The sequence below is a fragment of the Salarias fasciatus genome, chromosome 6 (assembly GCF_902148845.1).
Source record: "Salarias fasciatus chromosome 6, fSalaFa1.1, whole genome shotgun sequence".
NCBI lineage: Eukaryota > Metazoa > Chordata > Actinopteri > Blenniiformes > Blenniidae > Salarias > Salarias fasciatus.
In genome coordinates this window covers 29297945-29319418 of record NC_043750.1, presented here as the reverse complement: position 1 = coordinate 29319418, position 21474 = coordinate 29297945, and the positions used below count along the sequence as shown (strand labels likewise).

Sequence of the window (21474 nt, the reverse complement as noted above, 5' to 3'; positions counted from 1 at the left end):
CATGGACAAGCTGTGTTTTCAGGGTTTCATCATGTTATTGAGGTTCGTCTTTAAAAATAAAAAGTGTTTTGTCCCAGTAACGTCTGGCTTCAATTAAAAAGAATACAGTGAGTTTAGGAGGATAGAAATATTTAGCAATGGAAAAGAGAAAGAAATTTCAGCACAAGGAAGTTTTTGAAAAACATTTTACTTGTTTTTCTGCTCTTCATATCCAAAGATCAGCCGAGACGCACGAGGAGCATCACTCCAGGAAGGAGGCCGGCTCTCCGGCATCCGACGCGCCGTTCAAGTAGAGAGACGAGTCCTTGAACGCAGCACGGCGCGGAGGAGTTCAGTCTGTTAGGGATGGGGCGGGCGGGGCAGTGCGTGTACCCACGCTTCTCTACGGCGCCGTCAAATCACTTTCCAAAACACCGCGGCGGGCGGAGACGGCGGCGCCTCCTCTCGGCCCTCCAGACGACTGGCCGGCGGACTGCGGCCGCTCCGAGTCACGACAGGTTGGCGATGTTGGCGAGGAAGCGCTGCGCCCACCACTCCTCCAGGTCGATTGGCACGAAGTCTGCACGACGACAAGAGATGCGCAGGATTACAGCTCAGTCTGTTCCTGGAGGAGGAATTCTCTCCAAATATTAATCTGTGTTACAGATTACTGAGTTACTCTTGATTTCATGTGGGGTTGCATAAAGAAGGCAGATGGGAAATTTCTGAGAGTGTGTGTGTGTGTGTGTGTCCTGTCCACCTGAAGCTTCAGTGCTTCTGGACCGTGAACTGAATAAAACTGGAAATAAATGGAAACTTTTCTGGGCAAAGTGTTCAGCAGTTTGAATCCTGCTTGTCAAAACCTGTCGGAGCAGGAAGAGTGAAGGAACCGAAGCAGTATGCCGAGTGTGTGTGTGTTTGTGTGTGTGTATGAGCCGGTTTATCAGGAATATCCAGGTTGTCAAACAAGCCGGGTTAAATATTACAGCAGACTATTATAACGAGTCCCCCTCTGGCTGCAGATAAACTCCAGGAAAGAACCAATTATAAAAACACAACTCTGCGGGTTCAAAGGTCGGCAGACGGGCTCTTATCAAGTCGGATGTCATAAAAGTGCTTTACTGAGGAGGAGGAGGAGGAGGAACTCACTCTTCATCGCTGCACTGGGGGTCTTCTCAGAGTACTGAACAGGTCCTGGACTGCCCGCCGACCCCCCGGCGCCTCCGTCCTCCAGCTTCTGCTCCACCTCCTGCCACACTGCAAACAAACACACAAATATTAATCATCTCATGTTGGAGCGACGCAGCTGACCACGTCCACTGATGGAAGAAAGTGAGTCAAGGTTGATCTGCAGCCTTGTGAGCGGACCGGTCCGGTCTGGTCCGGTCTGGACCGGTCTGTTCTGACCGTTTATCGTCTGGACGCGAAGGCTGCCCGGCTTCACCTCATGATTAACCCCCGAGGTCGTTTCAGTCCAGCTCAGGTTACACACAAACTCTCTTCCACACGTTATCAGCTGAAGAGACCGTTTCACTCATAATGAACCGAGACCAATAAAGCTGATATATGGATACGCCGTCCAAACACATCAGGAGGCAATAAATGTAGAATATTTACAGTACGTCAACACGATTTATCACAAGAGGCCTGCTGCGCAGACAGAAAAGGAACCCTACACTGTAACCAAAGTCTCAGGAAAACATTTATTTTCACCACAATCAGTAGTGCTTCAAAATATGTTTTATACATAGCCTTTGTTAATCCTCTTCAAATAAACAATACAATCCATGTTTTCAAGTGGAATATCAGGAAGGCAGTAAAACATTTGAAAAATCCTTCTCAAGTACTTCATTTCAGTAGAAATGACTTTTTCCCACTAGTTTATACACCGATAGTTGTTTTGTGATGCTGAGAATATTAGAGTATGAATCTTGTGTTTTCATCTGTTTATAGCTGGACGTGGCGTTACCGTCTCCCTCGCACCATTCAGCTCATGGATACGTATTCTAGAACATCTACAAGCATCATGTAGTTTTGATTATTGAAAAGAAGGGACAGATCACTTCCTGCTTTCTTTGAAGCCCCGAAAAGCTTCAAAAACAATAACTTTACTCAGTTTTTCCCCCCCCCCCATTTTCAGCACCAGCAGAGTGAACAGGTGTTGGGAGCAGGGAGGATTGCTGGGAAACGAATACCGAGGGAATCCAAGCAGCTGCTGGTGAAACAGGTGGTGAAACAGAGGAAGCAGCGGCGGACGCTCGCTCACTGAGGGCGAGAGCATCTCTGAATAAAGAGGAGTCAAACCTCCATCTGGCTCCACCTGCACAGCCTGCAGGCCATGTGCAGTCAAGATTTCATAAGAAGTAATACAAATTTTTAAAAAGTAGTGTTGCATGTAATACAACGGCTTTATTGTTATTTTTTAAGTGTATACAGCTTGTGTTTGTGAGTTTTTTAAGAAAAGTTGACATTTTAAGCATTTTCTAAACTTAAAAAGTAAAGAGCAGTGAGCTGAGTTTGTGGAAAACAGATCGACATTTTCATGGAAGCAAATCCAAAGTTCTAAAAAAAACACAGCAGCTTTTTGATCTGTGGAATTCAATCTGAAGGAAACACAGCCTGCAGAGTTCTCCAGGAAAACTTGGCTTTTTAAAGCAGCGTTTTCTGATTTGCTTGGAGCACTCTGAGATTATGTAAATTTAAAATGGAAATAACAAAAAAAAAAAAAAAAAAAAAAAAATCACTAGACTCAAATTAAGATCCCTCCTCGTGAGCGAAATATTTCCACTGACAAGAACTGAAGTCGACTTCGGCTCAACGTTCCCCAGTAGTTCAAACTATTTTCCACCACCATGAACCATCACTGAGCCTTGATTCAAACTGCTCCTCTGGACCACTGGGGTTAAAGGTCACATCGGTCTGCATCGCAGACAACCATGTGCTCGTTTTGCATTTTGATTACCGACGAAACAAAACTGAAGAATTTATTTATTTATTTCTAATCTAACTCTGAGCGTGAATAAAGGCCGTTACTTCTTCATGCGGAGCATCTTAAACTCTTTATCAAAGCCACTGTGCAGTTTGTCCTGGCAGGAAACCAAAAGCAACGCAGATCAGAGCCTGGCGCCGACTCACCCTCCTCCTCCGAGGTCAAGCTGGATAGAAGTGAGGAAGAGCCATAAAATCTTTAATCATTGTCGAATTTTAGAAACAATTCAACTCTGCAACAAAGTCAGTGCTTTCGTTTAGCCTGTGTCGTCGTGACTCGACAGTTTTCCTCAGTCAGACAAAGAAGTTAGAGTTTAGACGACCACGCTCCTTCATCTCCATATAAACTGACAGATTATTTTTCTAATAAAACTCAACGATGTTCAGGACGCCGCCTCCCACACGTGCCTGACCTTTTGAACCTCTGGAGCAGCAGGGAATCTGAGAATTAAAGGAGCTGACGCAGTTTTCAGCAGCTCTGCTGCAACAAACCCTGTGATTGCATCAAATTTCCTCCAAATGCTCCAAGTCGTAAATCACAGCTTTAAGCCCCGCTGATCTCAGATCTCACTTGTTAACCCATTCAAGGCCGCTTCTCTGCCTTTCATTTTAACTTCAACTACTTTGATGCACTCTGTATTTCGTGAGTCCTTTGCACCGATAAGACAATATTCCATTAAACTGGAGAAAAACGCACAAACTACAGGAGAGATAAAAGTATTTCTATGAGAAGGATTTCATTTATTTCCTGATTCCTACAGTTTTAAAGTGTTTGCATCACTTACTACATGCTAAATGCAGGAAGGTTCCATATTTTTCTGTTTTCCTGCAGATCGGAAAACATTTCTCTTTACAAGATGCCAGTTTGTTCACATGACTTTCAGCTGCGAACCAGTGCATGATGGGTCGGGTTTTAAGGAATTTCCCCTCTGGGATTAACGAAGTATTTCTATTCTATTTTAGGAGGGATGTTAATTGTTTTTCTGCTTTTCTCACCTTCATACACAAACCTGACGTTCTCCTCGTGTGCGGGGGTGAAGCCCTCGGGGGGGCTCTGGGCCTTCTGTGCGGCGGCGCTATGGTAGCGCTTCCCATTCAGGCGGTTGAAGACGATCTTTGGAGGCGGAGAGCTGAAGGAGAGTTCAGGACATGTGATGAATCCACAACGCAAAGCACAGGGAAGATTTACTCAAGATGCGCTGAAGTGATCTTTGTTTAATATGTTTGACCTTTTTTAAAAAATAATTATTTGCTTCCTTTAAATGAGCTGTTATGAATCTGTACTCAACTTTAAATGCATTTTGAAGAAAATAAAGTCTAAAGTTTGGAAACAGATTTTAATTTGTAATAATTCTGAACATTTCACTTTACACCCTCAGTAATCCAACTTTATTCTCTGCACACACACAAGCTTTACTGCTCACTTAAATAAACCGTATTAACATTTGACCGTGACTTAAACACACTGAAAGGTTTTTGTGGAACATCCTGATAAAAACTGCTGCACGATTCACAAGTTCTCCTCACCAGAGCCGATACTTTCTGCTGCTTTGTTCTTTGGAGAATTAAAGTTGAAGCATCAGGTTAGTCAGTGGGGCACGAGTTTGACCCCTGCTCAGGGCAGGAGGGTCAACAATCCACCTGATTACCGCGCAGTTTGATGTGATAAGAATAAAGAAGCTGAATCAATGAGAACCAAACTGTGGTGAGAGGCCCAGCAGTGGTACGCCAGCTTCCTCTGATGAAGCAAAGTAAAATATCTAGTTTAAAACGTTCACAGCTTAGCCTCACACTGCATTCTACTTTAAATGTTTAATTTATTCATCTAACTATTACCACGCGTCAGTTTTATCTTATTTTAGACACGAGATGGTTGATTCTAAAGAGCCTGTTTCATCAGTCTTCTCCACATCTGAACAGTTTCACTAGCAAATTGTAAATCAAATTAAAATTAGTGTGCATAAACTTTCTTTTTTTCCTTTTCTTTTTTACATTTAAATGGTCATGGTAATCAGCCGGCAGATAAATAACTGTTACCCGCAATTTTGTGGTTCAAGGTGGGGAAAAAAAAAAAAGGTTTTTATTTACTGAACTTGATATTTTGAAAACATGGAAAGCCTTAGAATCTGATGCAAGCCAACAAGAGCTCAACCCCTGTCCCTGCATGCTGTAGATCTGTCTCTGCATCATTAGAACAATCTAATCATTATATCTCCACCAAGCTCCTGGAAAAAAGAAGCCGATGGCTGAAATCAGCCGCCCTGTCCATAACTGACACTCCTCTGCAGGGCCTCAGCCTGGTCATGGTAGAACACCTGGAGAGCTCAACATGTTCTCATATCATACACATTGTAAAAGGTTTGTGCATGTGGGGTAGTGGAGCAGCTCAGGTGAGATCTGGGACAGGAACTGGCTTCACGGGCCGTGATCACAGCTCCCCAGCCTGCACCACGTGGTGTCTCCCTCTGACAGGTGCCGATGAGCCCGGACGGCCTGAGAAAATACTCTAGCTGTGTCCGATAATGGATCTCGCGTTGTCCGATAATGGATCCAAGCCTGTCGCACAGTTACATGATCGCCCTCAAGATCACCCACACGTGCACTAAAGTATTTTAGGACCGACGCTGCAGGGGCACGAGTCGTGTCATGAATAAAAAAAATAATGAAAAAGAGGTGAAATAAAGAGCAGACACTCACTTCGAGGTGAGCCAGGAGGTGGGCTTCAGTTTCAAGTCGCTGAATTTGCTCTCGATCTGCTGAGTGGGACCTGCAGAGACAATCCAGGAAGGAATCACTCTCTGTAACTTTCTGCACACCAGCACGAGCCCGCAGACCCCCCCTGCACCCCTGCGCGTGTCGGTTGCATCAGGCTTTAGGTAAGAGCTCACCTGTCCTCCGTTGTGTAACCAGTTTGCTGGGTCCTCTGCTGATTGTGTACATCATGTGAGCCTCGACTCTCTGAAGTCCGCTGCAGCTCTACACACACTCACACACTCCTCCGAGGAGGGGAGGGAAGGGAGGGGGGCGCTGATCGGGTCGTGCGTCAGGTGGTCTCCCCGGGTCAGGTGCTCCGGGATCGGCCTGGCAGGCAGCCTGCAGGCCGGCTCTGGTGTCTCGAGGCCCGCTGGATGAGCTCGAGCTCCGGTCCGGCTCAGATGAAGCGACGCCCGCTGCTCCGGAGGTGGCGTGTAGGTCATTCAAGGAGAACCCGGTCCCGCATGCCGGGGATCACTGAGGAGGAGGTGGAGGTGCAGGGGGAGGAGGAGGAGGAGGTGCAGCGCGTGCAGACGTCCGGTGATCGTGACAGTCCCAGCCGGACACTCCGCTCCGGGCCGCTCGGTACCGGCGAGGACTGCTCCGCTGACTGACTCAAAACAAGGACACAGCAGACTTTAGAGGGACGGAAAGCCACCATGCTGAGCCAGAGCCAAGCCGGCCGCACTGCGCCGCACGTGATCCGCGGAGGGATTTCAAAATAACACCTGCGCGTGCTCCGAGCACAGGGGGGAAATGGAGTCTGATGGACGTTCTAATGATCTGTCCCTCTTATCTATTTTCCTCTCACTATTAAAGCAGTGGTTGACGTAACAGTGCCCCCCCCCCCAAAAAAAAAAAAAATTTTTTATTATTATTATTATTATTATCATAGAATGAAAAAATATTAAAGCAAGTCTTTGGTATATAGTAAATTGAGGCATGTTGAATCTAAATTTTTACTAAAGTAAATGTGTTTCTCAAAACTGTTTACTACCTCTTACACTTTTTGCATCACTTCGATGATTTGATTGTTCTTGCTCTTATACATTCATCCTTGCAAACAAAAAGAAAAAAATAAAAGATGTTCAGTCAGGAGGTTTTATTATTACTCCTTTTGCTGGATTTTTTCTTTCTTTTTTTCGAACAGGATAAATTGGTATGTGTGTTTCTCAGCAGCGAGCCTACCGTTATTTTGAAATTACATTCAACACCTCAGTACGGGATATTTACTTCCGGTCGGGACTGAGGGCAACCCCCGTGTGACGTCACGGCGACGTCACAACACGCCCCCCAGACGGAGTTTAGTGGGCGGAGCAGCGACATCACCTTTCACCTATTAAAGCCAAACAGCAGAGAAAAGCCTCCATACTGACTATGAAAACTAAAATGTATTTTTTTATTTCTTTGAATAATTATGATTTAAACAAAGTCTTAATTATATAACTGATATTTACAATTCTTCAATCACATCGTGAATTCCCTTCCTGTCCACGATTCTTCATTTCTACTCCTACAACATGGATCTGAGGAGTCGTCACAACATGTAAACTCAGTGACTGAGGTGAGAATCAGGTGTGTGTCCAACATCTGCGTTTAGCAGCAGATCAGAGGGGGCGAGAAACGGCTCAGACAGGCTTATCCAGGGTGACATCCAACACTACGGCTCCCATTCATCTGCACCATCTGGGTCGGTCCAGAGAGTCCAGGTCAAACAGTCCATCGCAGAGGATTAATGTTACAGCCTGTCAGATCAACACAGACGCTTCCGAACCGCCCCTCTGCTTCCACAGAGACCAAATATGCAGGCAATCAGCATGCAGACTAGAAGGGGTTAATGTTTAAGAAATGGTTCATGATTATGATGTCTGGCTAAAAATTACGAAAAACACAAAGTTCACCCTAAAAAGACATTCAACACCGGAACACGCGCTCACCAGCTGCTACAAGAAATCAAATGTTCTTTATTTTGTGAACATTTATGACTTTAAAACTCATTGCAATTTGAAAATTACAATTAAAAAGGCAACTTAACATCAAAGCACATGAGGACGGTTGTTGAGTGAGTTCTGTCTGAAATGAATATCTGAGATGAGGTGAATCTGGAGCAAGTTAAAAAAAAAAAAGTCCTTCGAGCGACAGGCGTCGCTTCACTTCTGCAGTTTACTCAGTAATTATGACCTTCTTTCACACGTCTGCAGCCTGTTGAAATTAAAGAGTTAATTTCCACCATGAATTCAGTCCTATTATTGCACAACAGCTGAACGTTCAGCCTCCTCCACCTGGATCATTCATTCACTGCCATCCTGAAGCAGGGTAAATATTAAATCTTCTCATGAAGACTTCAACGGAAGCCTTGAAGGATAAAACAGATCAACTGATGCAGTGAAGTCTAACATCGTGAATAGAGTAAAACAGAGTGATTTGTAATTTTTTAAAGTATATGATAAAATTCATTATCAATATTAACAGTACACAAAAGATTATGTGTATTCCAGTCCTATTCTGCAGGTACTAATGTGATTTTTTTTTTTTAATTCCTTTGCTGTATTGCTTAAATTTACTTCTCTGTTGATTATATATTTATACACACATTTTCCTTAATATTAACAAAGCTTAATTAGCTAAAAAGCACAAAACAAATTAAAGACAAAATTAAGAAAATCATTAAAATCACTCTTGTCCTGAGGTGGTGAGTTACAGTACAGTGGATTCAGGCCTGTAACAGACACATATCATTAACAGGTATCAAAATGCCACACTGGAGCGAATTCACTCATTATTCAACAGTTGGCAACACTAATCATCTTATGAACTTCCTCCCTCAGCCGACTGCCTGAATGAGTGAAAATCTCTCCTGAATGAGGATCAGGGAAGTGTTGGAGATCTGCCTCCAGGGCGTCTCTCAGTAATGAGGCTCGCAGTCCTCCAGCAGGCTGTCCGTCATGTAGTTGACCTGCAGCAGCTCCTGGTAATAATCCTTCTCCAGCCGGGTGTTGACGGTCCAGGCTACGACCTCCACCCCCCTCTGGGCCCAGTACTGCACGTAGTCCCTGCGGACAACAGGAGTTTACCTGATATGAGCAGCGAGATAAAGGAGCTTTGAACCCAGCTGCATTCTTTCATCGGACATGTGGCTGAAGATGAATGTTCAGAGCTCACATCACGCCAGCATTTAACAGAGAAACACCATCTAATCTAACATGTTGTCAATAGAGTCTTAAGAGCACATATGAGGAGCACTGTGGAACCCAGCCGGGGTCAATATCAGATAAAAATGAATCCTTTAAAGAGCACACTGTGAAAGATATTTGAAAACACTTTAGTGACTTTCTAAAGACAGCAGGAATAAAAAGTATGAGAGACTGAAAGTACTGAAAAAAATCATTAAAAGGCTTTAAAAAGGCAAATATCTTCTATACTTCACTATTTATGTCCTCAAATGTGTTTTTTAATTTGGTTTCCCATAAAATTTATGAACAGCTCTTTATATAATTGAGTGCATATTTCACTTCTCATACAATATTATGTGGTATTATCAAAAAAAGTCCCCAAAATGTGATTAACTCGACATGAGAGGAAGTGAAAATGGATTATATTCACAGCGGAAAGGATAAAAGTAATGAAACTAAGAGCAATAAATGGTGAAGAGACTTTTAGTTATGGACAGTGGACCGGAGACACAGTAGCTGAAGTAGCAACTAAAATTTCTGCGTTCGCCAAAACAATACCTATTGACATGAAAAGCTTTCAAAATACCAAGTCACAAACTGTATATCACTATGTTGGTTTGAATTTACAGTTAATTTATGAAAGGTTTTCTTTAAATACAAATAAAATATGCTTGATATTAAAATAAAACACAAAATACAGTCTTACAAACACTCACGGTGAGACAAAGTTCTTCTGTATCAGGAAGGCTGAGATGCCGCACAGCCTCCACAGCACGTGGTGGTGCGCCCAGTCCAGCAGCACGTCCATCAGCGTCATCCACTGCTGTTTCCACGGAGACGAGAAGCGCGGGGCGCCGTCGCCGAAGCGGCTCAGGCTCCACGGCCTGTGGGTCAGGGCCGTCACCACCTCCGGGTCGCTTTGCCTCATCTGCGCTCAACACGCCGACATGTGGCAGAAAACACCAGCATCAGCCAAAACATTACGACCGCCTGCTGGTTTTTTAATAAAAAGAGATAAAAACAGCAATGTGTGGTGAGTTTAGACTCTTTTCTAACAAAACCAGAAAGGTGTGCTGTATAGTTTGAACTGCAGTAGCTTGATCACCATCATCATCGTCGTCGTCTTACCCTGTAGATGACTTTGGGCTCAAATGAGCAGACGATGCTGCTGTTGTAGAGAACTGGATGTTTCTTAAACAGACTCTTCAGAGCTGCAGCCGCCTGAAGAGAAGAAACACAAGCACGTTAGAAGTCAGGCAACAGTTTTGTGTTTGTCGTTGTAAGTGTCCAGCCACATGGTGGTAACTGGCAGCTGTGTCCGTACACACAAACACACACACACACTGCTTGAAGGCTCTCACACGGATAGTGTCCCTGCCTGAAACAACAACCTCCAGCACAGCTCTGCATTCCTTCCTCGTCTAAAACATGTGGAGGATACACAAGTCCCACAGGAGACTGAAATCTCTTTAATATGAGGACCAAAGTGGCTGAAACACTGCTGTTGAACCGATACTGAATTCAGAATTCAGCTAGAGAATCTTTACACTCAAATACCGCCTAATGTGAACGACACAAATGAGAAAAACATTTAAGCAGGAGTAGTTCACAGTGTGTACAAAAAAAAAATCAGTTGCAAAACTTAAAATGGACTAAGTTGTGTAAAGAGCTGGAGCCGGTGTTTATTTGGCACTGTAGTACAGTGTGTGAGTAGCTTCTGTTCTGGACACGTTTGAATGCATCACATGAACGTGGTCTTTCAGCAGGAAGAATATTACTGTTCAGTGCACTGAATAATAATAATAATGATGATACATTTTATTTGTAACACACTTTACAACTTAGATAAAATCTCAAAATGCTCCATGTAACATTGTAAAAACAATGAACATATATTCTTGACCTATAAACACCACTTTTTTTCACATTTTTCCAAACAACAGCTAACTTCAGCCCTCAGAATTAAATCCCATTCAACATGTAATGTTGCCGGTGGGATAGATCAATTTAATCAACACGGCTCAGCGGAAGGACTGGCCGTCGTGGAGCCCCAGTGTGTTCAGCACGTCGCACCTCGTCGGGATGACCTTTGACATCAAAGTAGATGGTGAGCTGCAGCCTGATGCATTCCTCCACGGCCTCCTCCAGAGTGGGAATCTTCTCCCCAGAAAACTTGTCTCTGAAAGTGAATAAAAAAAAAAAAAAAAAAGGCAACGAAGCATTGAGAAAATGTTTTTAATCTCTTTTAATCTCTGACTATTCAAACTGGTTTGTTTCATGATATTTGGTCATGTACTACTGCCTTTATGAACATAGAACAAATAAAGAAGTAGACGAGTTGTGTCTTGAAATGTGAAGTGCTTCTATTTGGGAGTAGTTTGCTTCATACTGGAGTCGATGTTTAGCAGCCGCGTCCAGTTTAGCCAAATCGGAGAGTTTCATCTGGGAGAGTGGCCCCGACCCGTTGGTGGTTCGGTCCACCGTGTCGTCATGCATCAGAATCGGTGCGCCGTCAGCTGAGAACTCCAGGTCCAACTCCACACCGCATGCCCCGTTCTTACTGGCCTGTGACAAAACAGATTGAAGAGACAGAAGCATTAACTCTGGAAACATTCCTGATGTAAATAAGAGTGTGTGTCTGACTGACTCACTGTGTATGCCCTGTAACATCCTGGGTGGAGTCTGCATTTGACAAGTTTTATGCCCTGTTTACGTGACATTTCAACAGACAACGCATTGTTTTGAAAACTATGTATGTTTACGTGGAGAAGGAAGAAATGCCGAAAATGTAATTTTCATGTAGGGCCACTAGTAGGTGCTGTTGGCCGTTTTTGTGACAACACACGCACACACAGACAACATCATGCTGTAAACATCAACAACAGAGATACAGACTTTGGCATGGACACACGAGGAAGATGGCTTGCTATGGGTGAAAATACCAAGTCCCCAGAGAATATGGACCGGGAGTCATGACACTCTGGAGGCCGCCATTGGTGTTATTGCCCTTCGAATTAGGCATGTGCACAACTTTGGCGCGCATATGTAGTAGCAGCTTAAATAAAGATGAGTAGCAGGTCCTCTATTTCCTAGCCCTTTTAGACCCAGTTGGTACCACACAAGGACAACTGCAGCTTTTATGAAAAGTGACACTTTGGAAGTCATGTTCAAAAAGTTGCATTTTCAGGGGCTCCCAAAAGTCAGTAGAAGTTTTCACTTGTGTAAACAGGGCGTTGTTGTTGTTTGTCAGCTGCGGTGGTCCTTAATTAGATAAAGCAGTATAAAAAAATAATGAACATAAAGATGAGAGCCACCATCTACTTTGCTTTAGCTTCAAAGAGCTTTTTTTCCCCAACATTAAAAGTCTTGATAATAAAATGTATCTCCTTGAACCGCGAGAGTTGTGCTGCTCCTCTGTGGCTCTCTGTCGCCCCCAGGTGGAGTCCCGCCACACACTTTGGAGATTTTCTCCGTTTCTTATTCGCATCAGTCACTGTGGATTGCCCAATTCCCACAGAAGTAAGCCCCCTCACCTCCCGGATCGCTGCTATTGTGTTCTCCGGAGCGTCGTGTCCTCCGCCGCGGTGTGCGATCACCGACGCTCGCCCGCATCCCGTGGCCGGGTGCAGCACCTGGCGGGCTCGGCTGGAGGGCACCTGGGGGAACCGGAACAGGGCCATGAAGAGGTAGAGGGAGGCGGTGAGGGCGGTGGTCCACACCGGGCTCCGGGTGCCCAGCAGGAGCGCCACGAAGAGCAGCGAATACAGGGTGACTTCATCCCCGAGCTGCAGCATCCCGTGTCCAATTTAAGAACGTCGTCTCTGAACGCAACACAGCCACTGACCGTTACTGCAATGTTTCTCCTCCGGTCACGGTCATTTTCCTCAAGCGACGAAGCGACTCTCGTATAACATAACCGGAAGAGAACTGACGTTATGGTGCTTAAAGCAGCGGGAGAAGCAATTCAAACACTAGTGTAAACATTTGAGGAGCAGCTTTCTGTATGGTGTCCACTCTGCAGCAGACATGGCGGGTCTGCGGGTCCGACACACTTCTCCTTCCGTGTCACGATAACACGTCGACATTTAATATAACACTGTAGCGTTAAATTAATTTATTTTGATGTTAACATTCCTGGAATATTTTCTCAATGTATTACCTGAAGCTTTCCACAAAGTGGCGCACTTGTACCAACACAAGCAGTATCAAACCTTTAGTTAAAAAAAAGAAAAACTTTAGTAAGCACTTCCGGGTCAAAGTGCAAAGCTTCACTTGATGTCATTCTGCACTGCATAGCTTGATAACTTTTTTATTCTCTTTCGCTCTATGTATCAATATATTTCATTTATTTACGACCATGGTGAGTATCTTTTTGCCTTAAACTCTCAGTTTTCTTTCACAGTTTTACAAAAAATTGAAGGTTAAACGGAGGATTTTAGTCATAAGCTAGCTCGGCTAATGATGTGTGATGGACAAGTTCTAGGAAGTTGATCTGACTATTCTTTGTACATATTGATTACAGAAACGTTTTAGTTTGTCAGTGAACTCAGTCAGTGAACTAACTTTGATTATCAAGTTCAGAATTGTGAAATTAACTTTACATTTCATTCAGTTTTCTCCTGTCCTCCAGGGAAGCCATCATTTGGCAGTGGAGTTTTTGAAATAAAAACTGATTTGGACAAAGTAAAACAGATGAAATGATCAGCAAATCAACGCTGTCCTGTTGTAGTGTGATGTCTGCGCATTTCTCCTGTTGTTACCTGTTGTGACTTTGTTTTTTCAGTATATTCAATCTGTTTCTGATGAATTGGGGGATAAAAATAAAAAATCAGCAGAAGCTTGCATTGAATGATACCATAAAAGCACTGACAAAAAGATGTTGCCATTAAGTGATTAATTCAATTAAAATTGAGAGTAATTGTTAGTAAAAGCAGTCTTGAGTTGCACGCCTTCTTTTGGTTGATTCCTCATTTGTTCACTGTGTTGTAAAACTGACGCCAAATGATTCTGATAGTTTTGGCATTGCTAAACAGATGTGTCTGTTATTTTTCTACAGATGAGGTCTTTGCTGCCGTGCAGGTCGGTTTCTCACATCCTGTCCTGTACGAGAGGGCCATGTCTGCTCACAGCTCGGACTCCTCCTAGTTTGCAGCATCGTTCACTCGCAGGTTACCCAGCAGTCCAGCAGAGCCTCCAACGATCCCTGTCACCTAAAGTCACTCCCCTGGTCAGATACTCGGATTTAGCAACTGAAAAGTACACTATGATTTACACTCTGCCGTACATTAAACACCTCAGAGCGGTGTCCAGACTGAAGCTGCTTCAAACCGCCTTCACAGTGGTCATCTTACCCCCAGTTTACGTCCTCTACTTCCAGGGGTCTGCCCCCTTCTTTCTCGTCAGCTACACAACGGGGATCGCGCTGTTTGCAGGCGTCATGCTGTACTCTCTCAGTCACTTCTTCAGAAGGGTTGTGGGGATGATGTACCTCGACCAGACTCAAACCACGCTCAAAGTGTCCCACCTCTCCTTCTGGGGCAAACGCAGGGATTTTTACCTGCCTGTCTCGGACGTCATGACCATCGCAGACACGGGGGATACTCTGAGTGAGACCATATTGAAACTAAAGACATACAGCAGTACAAACACGTTCTATTTCTCCACTTATTTTGGACGTGTGGTGGACAGACATCAGTTTGAAAAAGTGTTTGGAAGTTTAAAATGACCGTTTGCTCAGAATGCAACACTGAAACCTCGAAGGAAAAATCTTTTTGAAGTGGAAGACAGTCACTGGCTCCAACTGTCATAGGTTATTACGCCACCGAGTGACAGTGAGATTGTGTATTTGCAGCAGGACTTCACAATGAAACAAAATGTCAGAGTTTTGCTGGAGTATGATTGTTGCCTGGTAAACTGTGTTAATATGGGAAACTGGGAAAAAAAACCCCAATAAAATCTGGATTTTTTTCTGGTACGAGTGAGATTGTTTACTCAAAGAAAAGTGTCTGTTAAAAAGAATGAATACATCCACTACCATTTTATCTCCATTTAAAATAAATCACCCTGAGCACATTTACAAGGATTAATGACAAATATGGCAGACACTTCAATCAAAATAACTGATTGTACTGATCTCTTGTGAAACCTGTATGGCTTTTTTCATTAACTTGAAGTAAACGCTTATTTTGGAGACATTTAATGTATGTCCACCTAATCCTGAAACCAAATAATCAGTTTGATATTCAACTATTCCTCTTCTACACAGATTTACGTCCACTCTCGCTCTGAGGTAAAGATCACCAGTTAAAACATCACTCATATATTACTGAAAGAAAACATTTAAAAAATGTAATTTATCTTCGAAGGTGAAGTGTCTGATTGTAATCCTGCCTGATTAACATCCTTTTGCCAGCAAGTCATTAATTTACACAAATATACAGTTTTGTGAAAGAAACTAAAAAACAGAAGGCTGATCAATATCTGATGACTGAAATATGCACGCTTTTGCACAAAGGTGTAAATGCAATTTAAAAAAAACCAGGAAAGGCCAGGTTGACATGCGTGGAAGGGAGACAGTGGGAGTATGATGTGACCCATAAAAAGCAAAGTTGGCTAAAAGTGATATTTACAGAGAATTGAGAAATGAAAAAAAAAAAAACAAACTGCATTCTAATGAAATCCAATCAACACACAAATGTTGAGTTACCTTGAGCCATTGTTTAATGCCAAGAAAAATGTACAAATTGTACAGTGTATCCAGAAATTAATATGAAAACAGATTCAAAACTCTGCATACAGTGAATCCAGCAAATCATTTACATGCATCAGGATGCGCTGTGTGACCGTCTCACAGCTGCATCAACACAAACATTACTCTGCTGCTGCCGGCACTCTCAAAGGCATTGATCTGCATGTCCCGCAAGTAGAATAAATGAGAAAAAACTACAACAATATTCAAGCGGAGCTTGCAGCAGAAACTTAAATTAAAAAAAATGCATCAGATGCTTCAGAGAAAAATACCTGGATAACAACAGTTTTTGGTTTCACCTGTCAAACTGCAAGAAAGAACATTTCGTCCAGTCTTGATTGGAGTGTGGCGGCGCTCAGAAGAAGTACCAGGCAGCAAACCCGGCGAGGAGGGCCACCCATGTGGCCAGAGCCACCTGGCAGGGGGGGTGTCTGAGGAGCAGCACCGCTAACTGGCACGCATAGGACGGGTTTCCACTGGCCGCTGCACAGACGAGAGAGAGCAGGTGGAATGGAAGAGTGGAGGCAGAAAAAAGCAGCGAGGATGAAGTGTTCATAAAATCAATGCTACACTGGATCCAATGTACAGGTGCGGCTCAAATTAGAAAACCAGAAATGTTGCAGAAATTGGGTTGAAATAGTAAAACTTGTCTTAGATTTATACTTTTTTTTTAATTTGTAAAATTTTTAACTTAACAAAAACACAAGATTTCAAAACATTATAAGATTCCATAATATCACTTGCTTTATATTTTTTTTAACTGGAGGCCATGCTTGTAACAACATCCAAATAAATTAGCTTTTTTTTGCAAATTGCAATTGCAAATGTGTAGAGTGAAATGTTTTATGTAAGTACAGTTGCCTTTTCAATGGTATTCATTTTTTAATGCATCTGCAGGTAGTTGATGGTAGATGGCACTGTAAACGTTCTCTGAACCGCAGAATCTCAAAAAGCCAGAATGGCTTCTTACCCATTTTTGCAGCATAGTATGGACACTTGTTGATGTCTCCCCCCTCCATGATCTCTGCGTGACTGTGTCCCAGTCCCGCATCCTGGACTTCTTCCTTAATGGTTTTTCCAATGTCCTCCAGCTCTGTGAACACCTGTTTTCAGAATGGAAATAGATTTCTGTCAAGCTTTCATCAGTTTCATCAGGATTTCTGCCTTCAGGTCACTTTCACATCTCACCATCATGTTGAAGCCGAAGGCCCGGTTTGACTCGTCCACAATCCTCTGTTTGGCGTCTGCGTTCAGCTCCAGCTCGTTCATTCTGCTCCGGTACAGCTGCTTGAAGCCTTTGTGACTGTGGATTCCTTCGAACTGGTAGAAGTTGAGGCCCTCTCCTGTCGACGGCAGCTTCAGGGCCCTCTGGGCCACTTTCTTGAGGATCTGTCCTCCGGAGAGGTCTCCCATGTAGCGGGTGTACGAGTGGGCCACCAGCAGCAGCGGGTCCGACTCCCCGACCTCGTGGATGCGGTCCACGTACGGCTTGGTGCCCGCAGAGAGGCTGATCTGTGAGAGGCAACCAGGGTAAGAAGACTTCACTGAGTTTGGTTCGACTTGCAAATGAACACCAAGTAACTCTGTTCAGCTTTCATAGTCTGTCCAGGTCATAGTTGATTCATGGAGCGTGACAGATCAGCCATGTCTGATTCTCCACATTGTAACCTTTAAAGTCCAGAGACTGACGCTCACCTGGTTCTCCCAGTCCTCTCCATAGAAATACTCCAGGTCCCGAGCCAGGGCGTCGCGTCTGTGCAGCTCTGTGGGGAAATAGATGGGAGCGAGGTGAGGGTGCTCTCTGTTCTTCTCAATCTCCTCCTCCATGGCCGAGTAGACGTAGTAGAGAGCCGCTGTGCCTCTCTGAACACAGAGGAAGATGGAGACAAAAAGCAACAGATTACAGTGGGTCTGTGTTTGGATTTATGTTAGACTTCATCTGCACATTGAGACAAATCCCACAGCGGAGAATTGATGGTTTCTACATCAAAAATGCAGATGAATCCTGAAATGTGGCTTATTTCTTTAGAAATGGTATGGCAAATATGGCAAAATATGCACGTGAATTAAACTCTGATGACCCAAAATATTAACTTAGATTGACGGATGGTTAATCTATTTAGATCTCCTTTAGGCTAAAACCAACCCATAGACCGGGTTTGATCCGGCCTGCAGGATGATCCTTGTAAAGTGTAAAATTAACAAAACAATTAGCATCTTTTTGACCTCAGCAAAATTTCAAGTTGTATTACAGTTTGTTAAAAAAAGAGTAAATGTTCATATTTTCATAAGATTTTTGCATTTATTTGCCCTGAATGTAATGAAAAATGCTGGTGCTGCCAATGCTAAAAGGTGATTCTGACATTAATGTCAGGGTTTGCTCAACAGAGATCAAACTGTTCTGTATATGACCCCTGAACTGATATCTTAAAGGTTATTTTCGCTAAATTAAAGATAATATCAGCTATAATATAGTTTCTTGTTTCATTTGAAGCAGTATATCAGAAGTTCCTGTTGAGCAAATTGGTCTTTTGTAAAAGAAAATTCAGTTTCTGTGGTTCCTCACCTTGACCAAACACTATCCGACCAGAGACCATCTGACCATTCTAATGACGTTCACTTCTCATCTGATAACAATGCAGCTTTTCACAGTACTCTTAGTTTTTACTTTATTTACTGTATATCACATTATCACCCCATCAACACTGTCAGATCTCATTAAAAACAGCCTGCATGTAGCTGAAGGAGCTCTGGGTGACCTTCACAAATATTGACACTGGAGCAGTGGTTCAGTTGCTGAACTGCTTTCTCTCACTACCTCAGTGTCTGTTTGAGCCCCACAGTGCGTCACAACACTGCTACAAAGTGGTAAAATGCGTGTGAAAAGTGTCAAACATTTTCTTTGTTACTTTTGCAACAAATGACGGTTTTGTTTTTGTTTTTGAGGAGCAGGAGTTGTGAAGCCAACCTTAAAGAGTTCCCTCTGGATGCGACCCCTCAGGAAATCTTTGACAAACTGGCAGTTCTCGGCTTTGTCGTGCGACTCCTTGGTCCCTTCAGCGAGCAGCTCAGACAGGTCTGTCGGACTGGAAGTAGAAGCAGGGTGAAGAGACACGTATAAATTTCAGATAAATGATAAAAGACGATGTTCTCCATACCTGAGAACTTCATCGTCGTCGTCCACAACAATCCTCGGCCCTCCTTTCATCACACCGTTGGATTTGGGCGCACTGTTTTCCATCGTGCTGCTATTCTCAGAGTGATTTCACTTTGATGAGACGGGAAAGCTGCAAAAGATATAAACATAGTAATGCTACAAAATCAACCAAAACATAGAAACCACTGTTGAATTCTGTGTCCCTTTCAGCTGGCAAAACAGTTTTGACCCACTGACCCCCAATATGTCCCAAACGCTAACCGGTGCCATGTTAAAGAGATAATCAGTCAGTCTTACCTATGTTTTCTGTCATAATGTTCAAATAGATGTATGTATTTAGGCTTTTGAACTTGATGTGGGTTCCCTTGAGTAATAGATTCTAATAAATACTCCTATAATCTGGCATTTGATGGAACTTATTGTTTATTGAGTATTTATTTCAAATGTGTAGTTTTACTTACAATATAACAATTACAATAATTGCAACTTTTAAAATCCTGAATATGACCACAGTTTTTTCATTTGTAGTCAACAAGTTTATTCTTCAAACATAGTTTAAACAAAACTCCTGCTTTATATCCAGAAAGAACTGTGCTTTGGACAAATAAGTTTCATACCACTAAATTGGAATAAAGGACAATTATGCCTAGAATAATGTGCAATTAAAAAGTAGCTAACATTTCATATTGTATTTGTACTTGAGCATTTTTAACAGTCTAAACTTCACTTGAAATTGTCTACAATCTAAACAAAGTACAAGAAGTTGTTCCTGAGTGGACACATTTGAAGGACTCTTTCCACAGAAAATAAAAAAATAAATAAAATAAATGATATTGATGACACTTTTTCTCTATGTCATTGATGTGTGAATGAAATAGTAACTATACAATTATAACTTACGCAAAGTTACACTGTAAAGGTCATATATTCACATTCATTGTTTGATCCACACTATGCTTCATGGTGAACTGAATTATTACATGAATCAATGTGCACCATCCTTCAGATGAAATCAGTGCATGACAGTTTGCTGGATTTATTTTATGGCCCATTCATGTTCTCATGTTCAGAAACCAGCTGACATTTGAAGGGACGGTTACAAAACTGACACCGTGCACCGTCTCTTATGTAAGTATTTAGCCCTTTATGGAGCCTCCTGACTCTAATGAGCCGCTTCCGGTCTGAAGACAAACACATTCAACATGCAACATAAACATTTTACTGACAAAACGACAGATTAAACACCGCTTACCTCTCTGACAGCAGAACCTTCTCTGCTCTCTGAGCGGAACACGGCGTGCTGGGGGCGGGCTCTTTATGATGACAGCCAATCAGAAGCTAGCAACATGACAGAGGCCGCAGATTGGCAGAAAATAACTGACGACAGCCAATCAGAGGTTTTCTTTGGGGGCAAGACATTCTGATTGGTTGAAGCCACAGAGTCTAAAGCCCTCAACGATAAGAAGGCACAGTGAAGTGAGAGAAATGAGATTTGTGTGCATTTTGAAGAGTTTTGATTTGTGGCTCTTGAAAGGATCATTTCTTCAAGGTAGAAAGTGTAGCTAAAACTTTTAGCGAGTGGCCCCATCTCCCAATTTAACTGTGGAAAAAGACAGAATGAATGAATGAATGAATGAATGAATGAATGAATGCATTTTGTCAGTCATCAAACATGTAAAACACAATGGGCATGGTCCACACTTACATGAGACTTTAAATTCCGGTTTAATTCCGAATTAAAGCAAATTCCAAATAAAGGGTCCAGTTTATTCTCATTTTAAAGAATAATTAAATGTAAATTCGACATGTAAACCTTTCATTCTGTGTGTCACCTTAGTTTAGGTCGTTTTCTAAAGGGGAATCAACTATAAATCGGGATTAAGCAGGAACTTAAAATCTCATGTAAACGTGGACATAGTCAATGATAAAGTCATTTGCATCTGCATGACATACCGACCGAACAGGTTTAGGCAGAAGAAGTTTTCTTTTAATGCCTATAACTTCCCAGATACACCTTTGAATACAACAACATGAGAGCAGACATACAAAAATAATCCCACCATAATGGTTAGATTAGACAGGTGTTCACAAAGATATAACAAATATAAAACAGATATAAAACAGCATCAGTCAAAGAATAAAGTAAGAGAAAAAAATAGGAGCACCAGTACACTCACCCATGCATGATTACTAATATAATCTGTGAAATACATATTTTATAGATACATATTTTATAGTTGCAGTCAGTCTGTCTTGAAAAATGATATCTAAAATAATAAAGCTACATTGTAACCCTAATTTCCTTCCTGTACTTTAACTCTGCCAAAAGGTTTTCATTGTTGTTAGTAATTTAATGCGATAACTCAACAATTTCTGGATGGATTAGATTTTTTTTTTACAGAAAGCAATTTGGGGTTTTAATTCATATGTGTTTTGCACAGAATGCGGCTTTTTCATTGTTATTCAGAATAATTCACAATAATGTTATTTAAAGTCTGTTGGCAAGCACACGCTGTCTGTCTTGTCTTCCTTAGAGTTAAAAAAAAAAAAAAAAAAATATATATATATATACAGTAGCTCAGTCTGTAGAGCAGGTCGTCTTATAACCGGAAGGTTGGCGGTTCGATCCCTGCTCCCGCAGGCATAAAACTGTCATTGTGTCCTTGGGCAAGACA

General features: G+C 42.5%; 4 protein-coding genes across 5 annotated transcripts; 1 reads left to right on the top strand and 3 right to left on the bottom strand.

The window, feature by feature from the left end:
- Positions 1–165: 165 nt before the first annotated feature.
- mcrip2 (MAPK regulated corepressor interacting protein 2) lies at positions 166–6398 on the bottom strand. 2 transcript variants are annotated; one of them, XM_030095284.1, is made up of 5 exons: positions 5856–6398; positions 5668–5734; positions 3964–4100; positions 1129–1236; positions 166–559 (listed from the first exon to the last, which is right to left on the bottom strand). In XM_030095284.1, exons 1-5 carry the CDS (start codon positions 5908–5910, stop codon positions 489–491), a joined length of 438 nt encoding a protein of 145 aa, XP_029951144.1. In that variant the 5' UTR covers positions 5911–6398; the 3' UTR covers positions 166–488. The 2 variants fall into 2 exon arrangements, with proteins under 2 accessions (XP_029951144.1, XP_029951143.1); XM_030095283.1 differs by having other exon boundaries at positions 167–559; positions 3964–4097; positions 5665–5734.
- Positions 6399–7230: 832 nt separating this feature from the next.
- On the bottom strand, positions 7231–12942 carry gde1 (glycerophosphodiester phosphodiesterase 1). The gene is made up of 6 exons (XM_030094522.1): positions 12428–12942; positions 11284–11459; positions 10968–11073; positions 10023–10115; positions 9611–9822; positions 7231–8774 (listed from the first exon to the last, which is right to left on the bottom strand). Exons 1-6 carry the CDS (start codon positions 12686–12688, stop codon positions 8627–8629), a joined length of 996 nt encoding a protein of 331 aa, XP_029950382.1. The 5' UTR covers positions 12689–12942; the 3' UTR covers positions 7231–8626.
- Positions 12943–13133: 191 nt separating this feature from the next.
- Positions 13134–14635, top strand: tmem186 (transmembrane protein 186). Its single transcript, XM_030094524.1, has 2 exons — positions 13134–13254; positions 13951–14635. The coding sequence occupies exons 1-2, from the start codon at positions 13252–13254 to the stop codon at positions 14617–14619; spliced, it is 672 nt and encodes a 223-aa protein (XP_029950384.1). The 5' UTR covers positions 13134–13251; the 3' UTR covers positions 14620–14635.
- A 987-nt stretch (positions 14636–15622) lies between these two features.
- On the bottom strand, positions 15623–20095 carry hmox2a (heme oxygenase 2a). The gene is made up of 7 exons (XM_030094523.1): positions 20052–20095; positions 18801–18929; positions 18611–18728; positions 17338–17505; positions 16831–17154; positions 16613–16745; positions 15623–16125 (listed from the first exon to the last, which is right to left on the bottom strand). The coding sequence occupies exons 2-7, from the start codon at positions 18881–18883 to the stop codon at positions 15998–16000; spliced, it is 954 nt and encodes a 317-aa protein (XP_029950383.1). The 5' UTR covers positions 18884–18929; positions 20052–20095; the 3' UTR covers positions 15623–15997.
- Positions 20096–21474: the final 1379 nt, after the last annotated feature.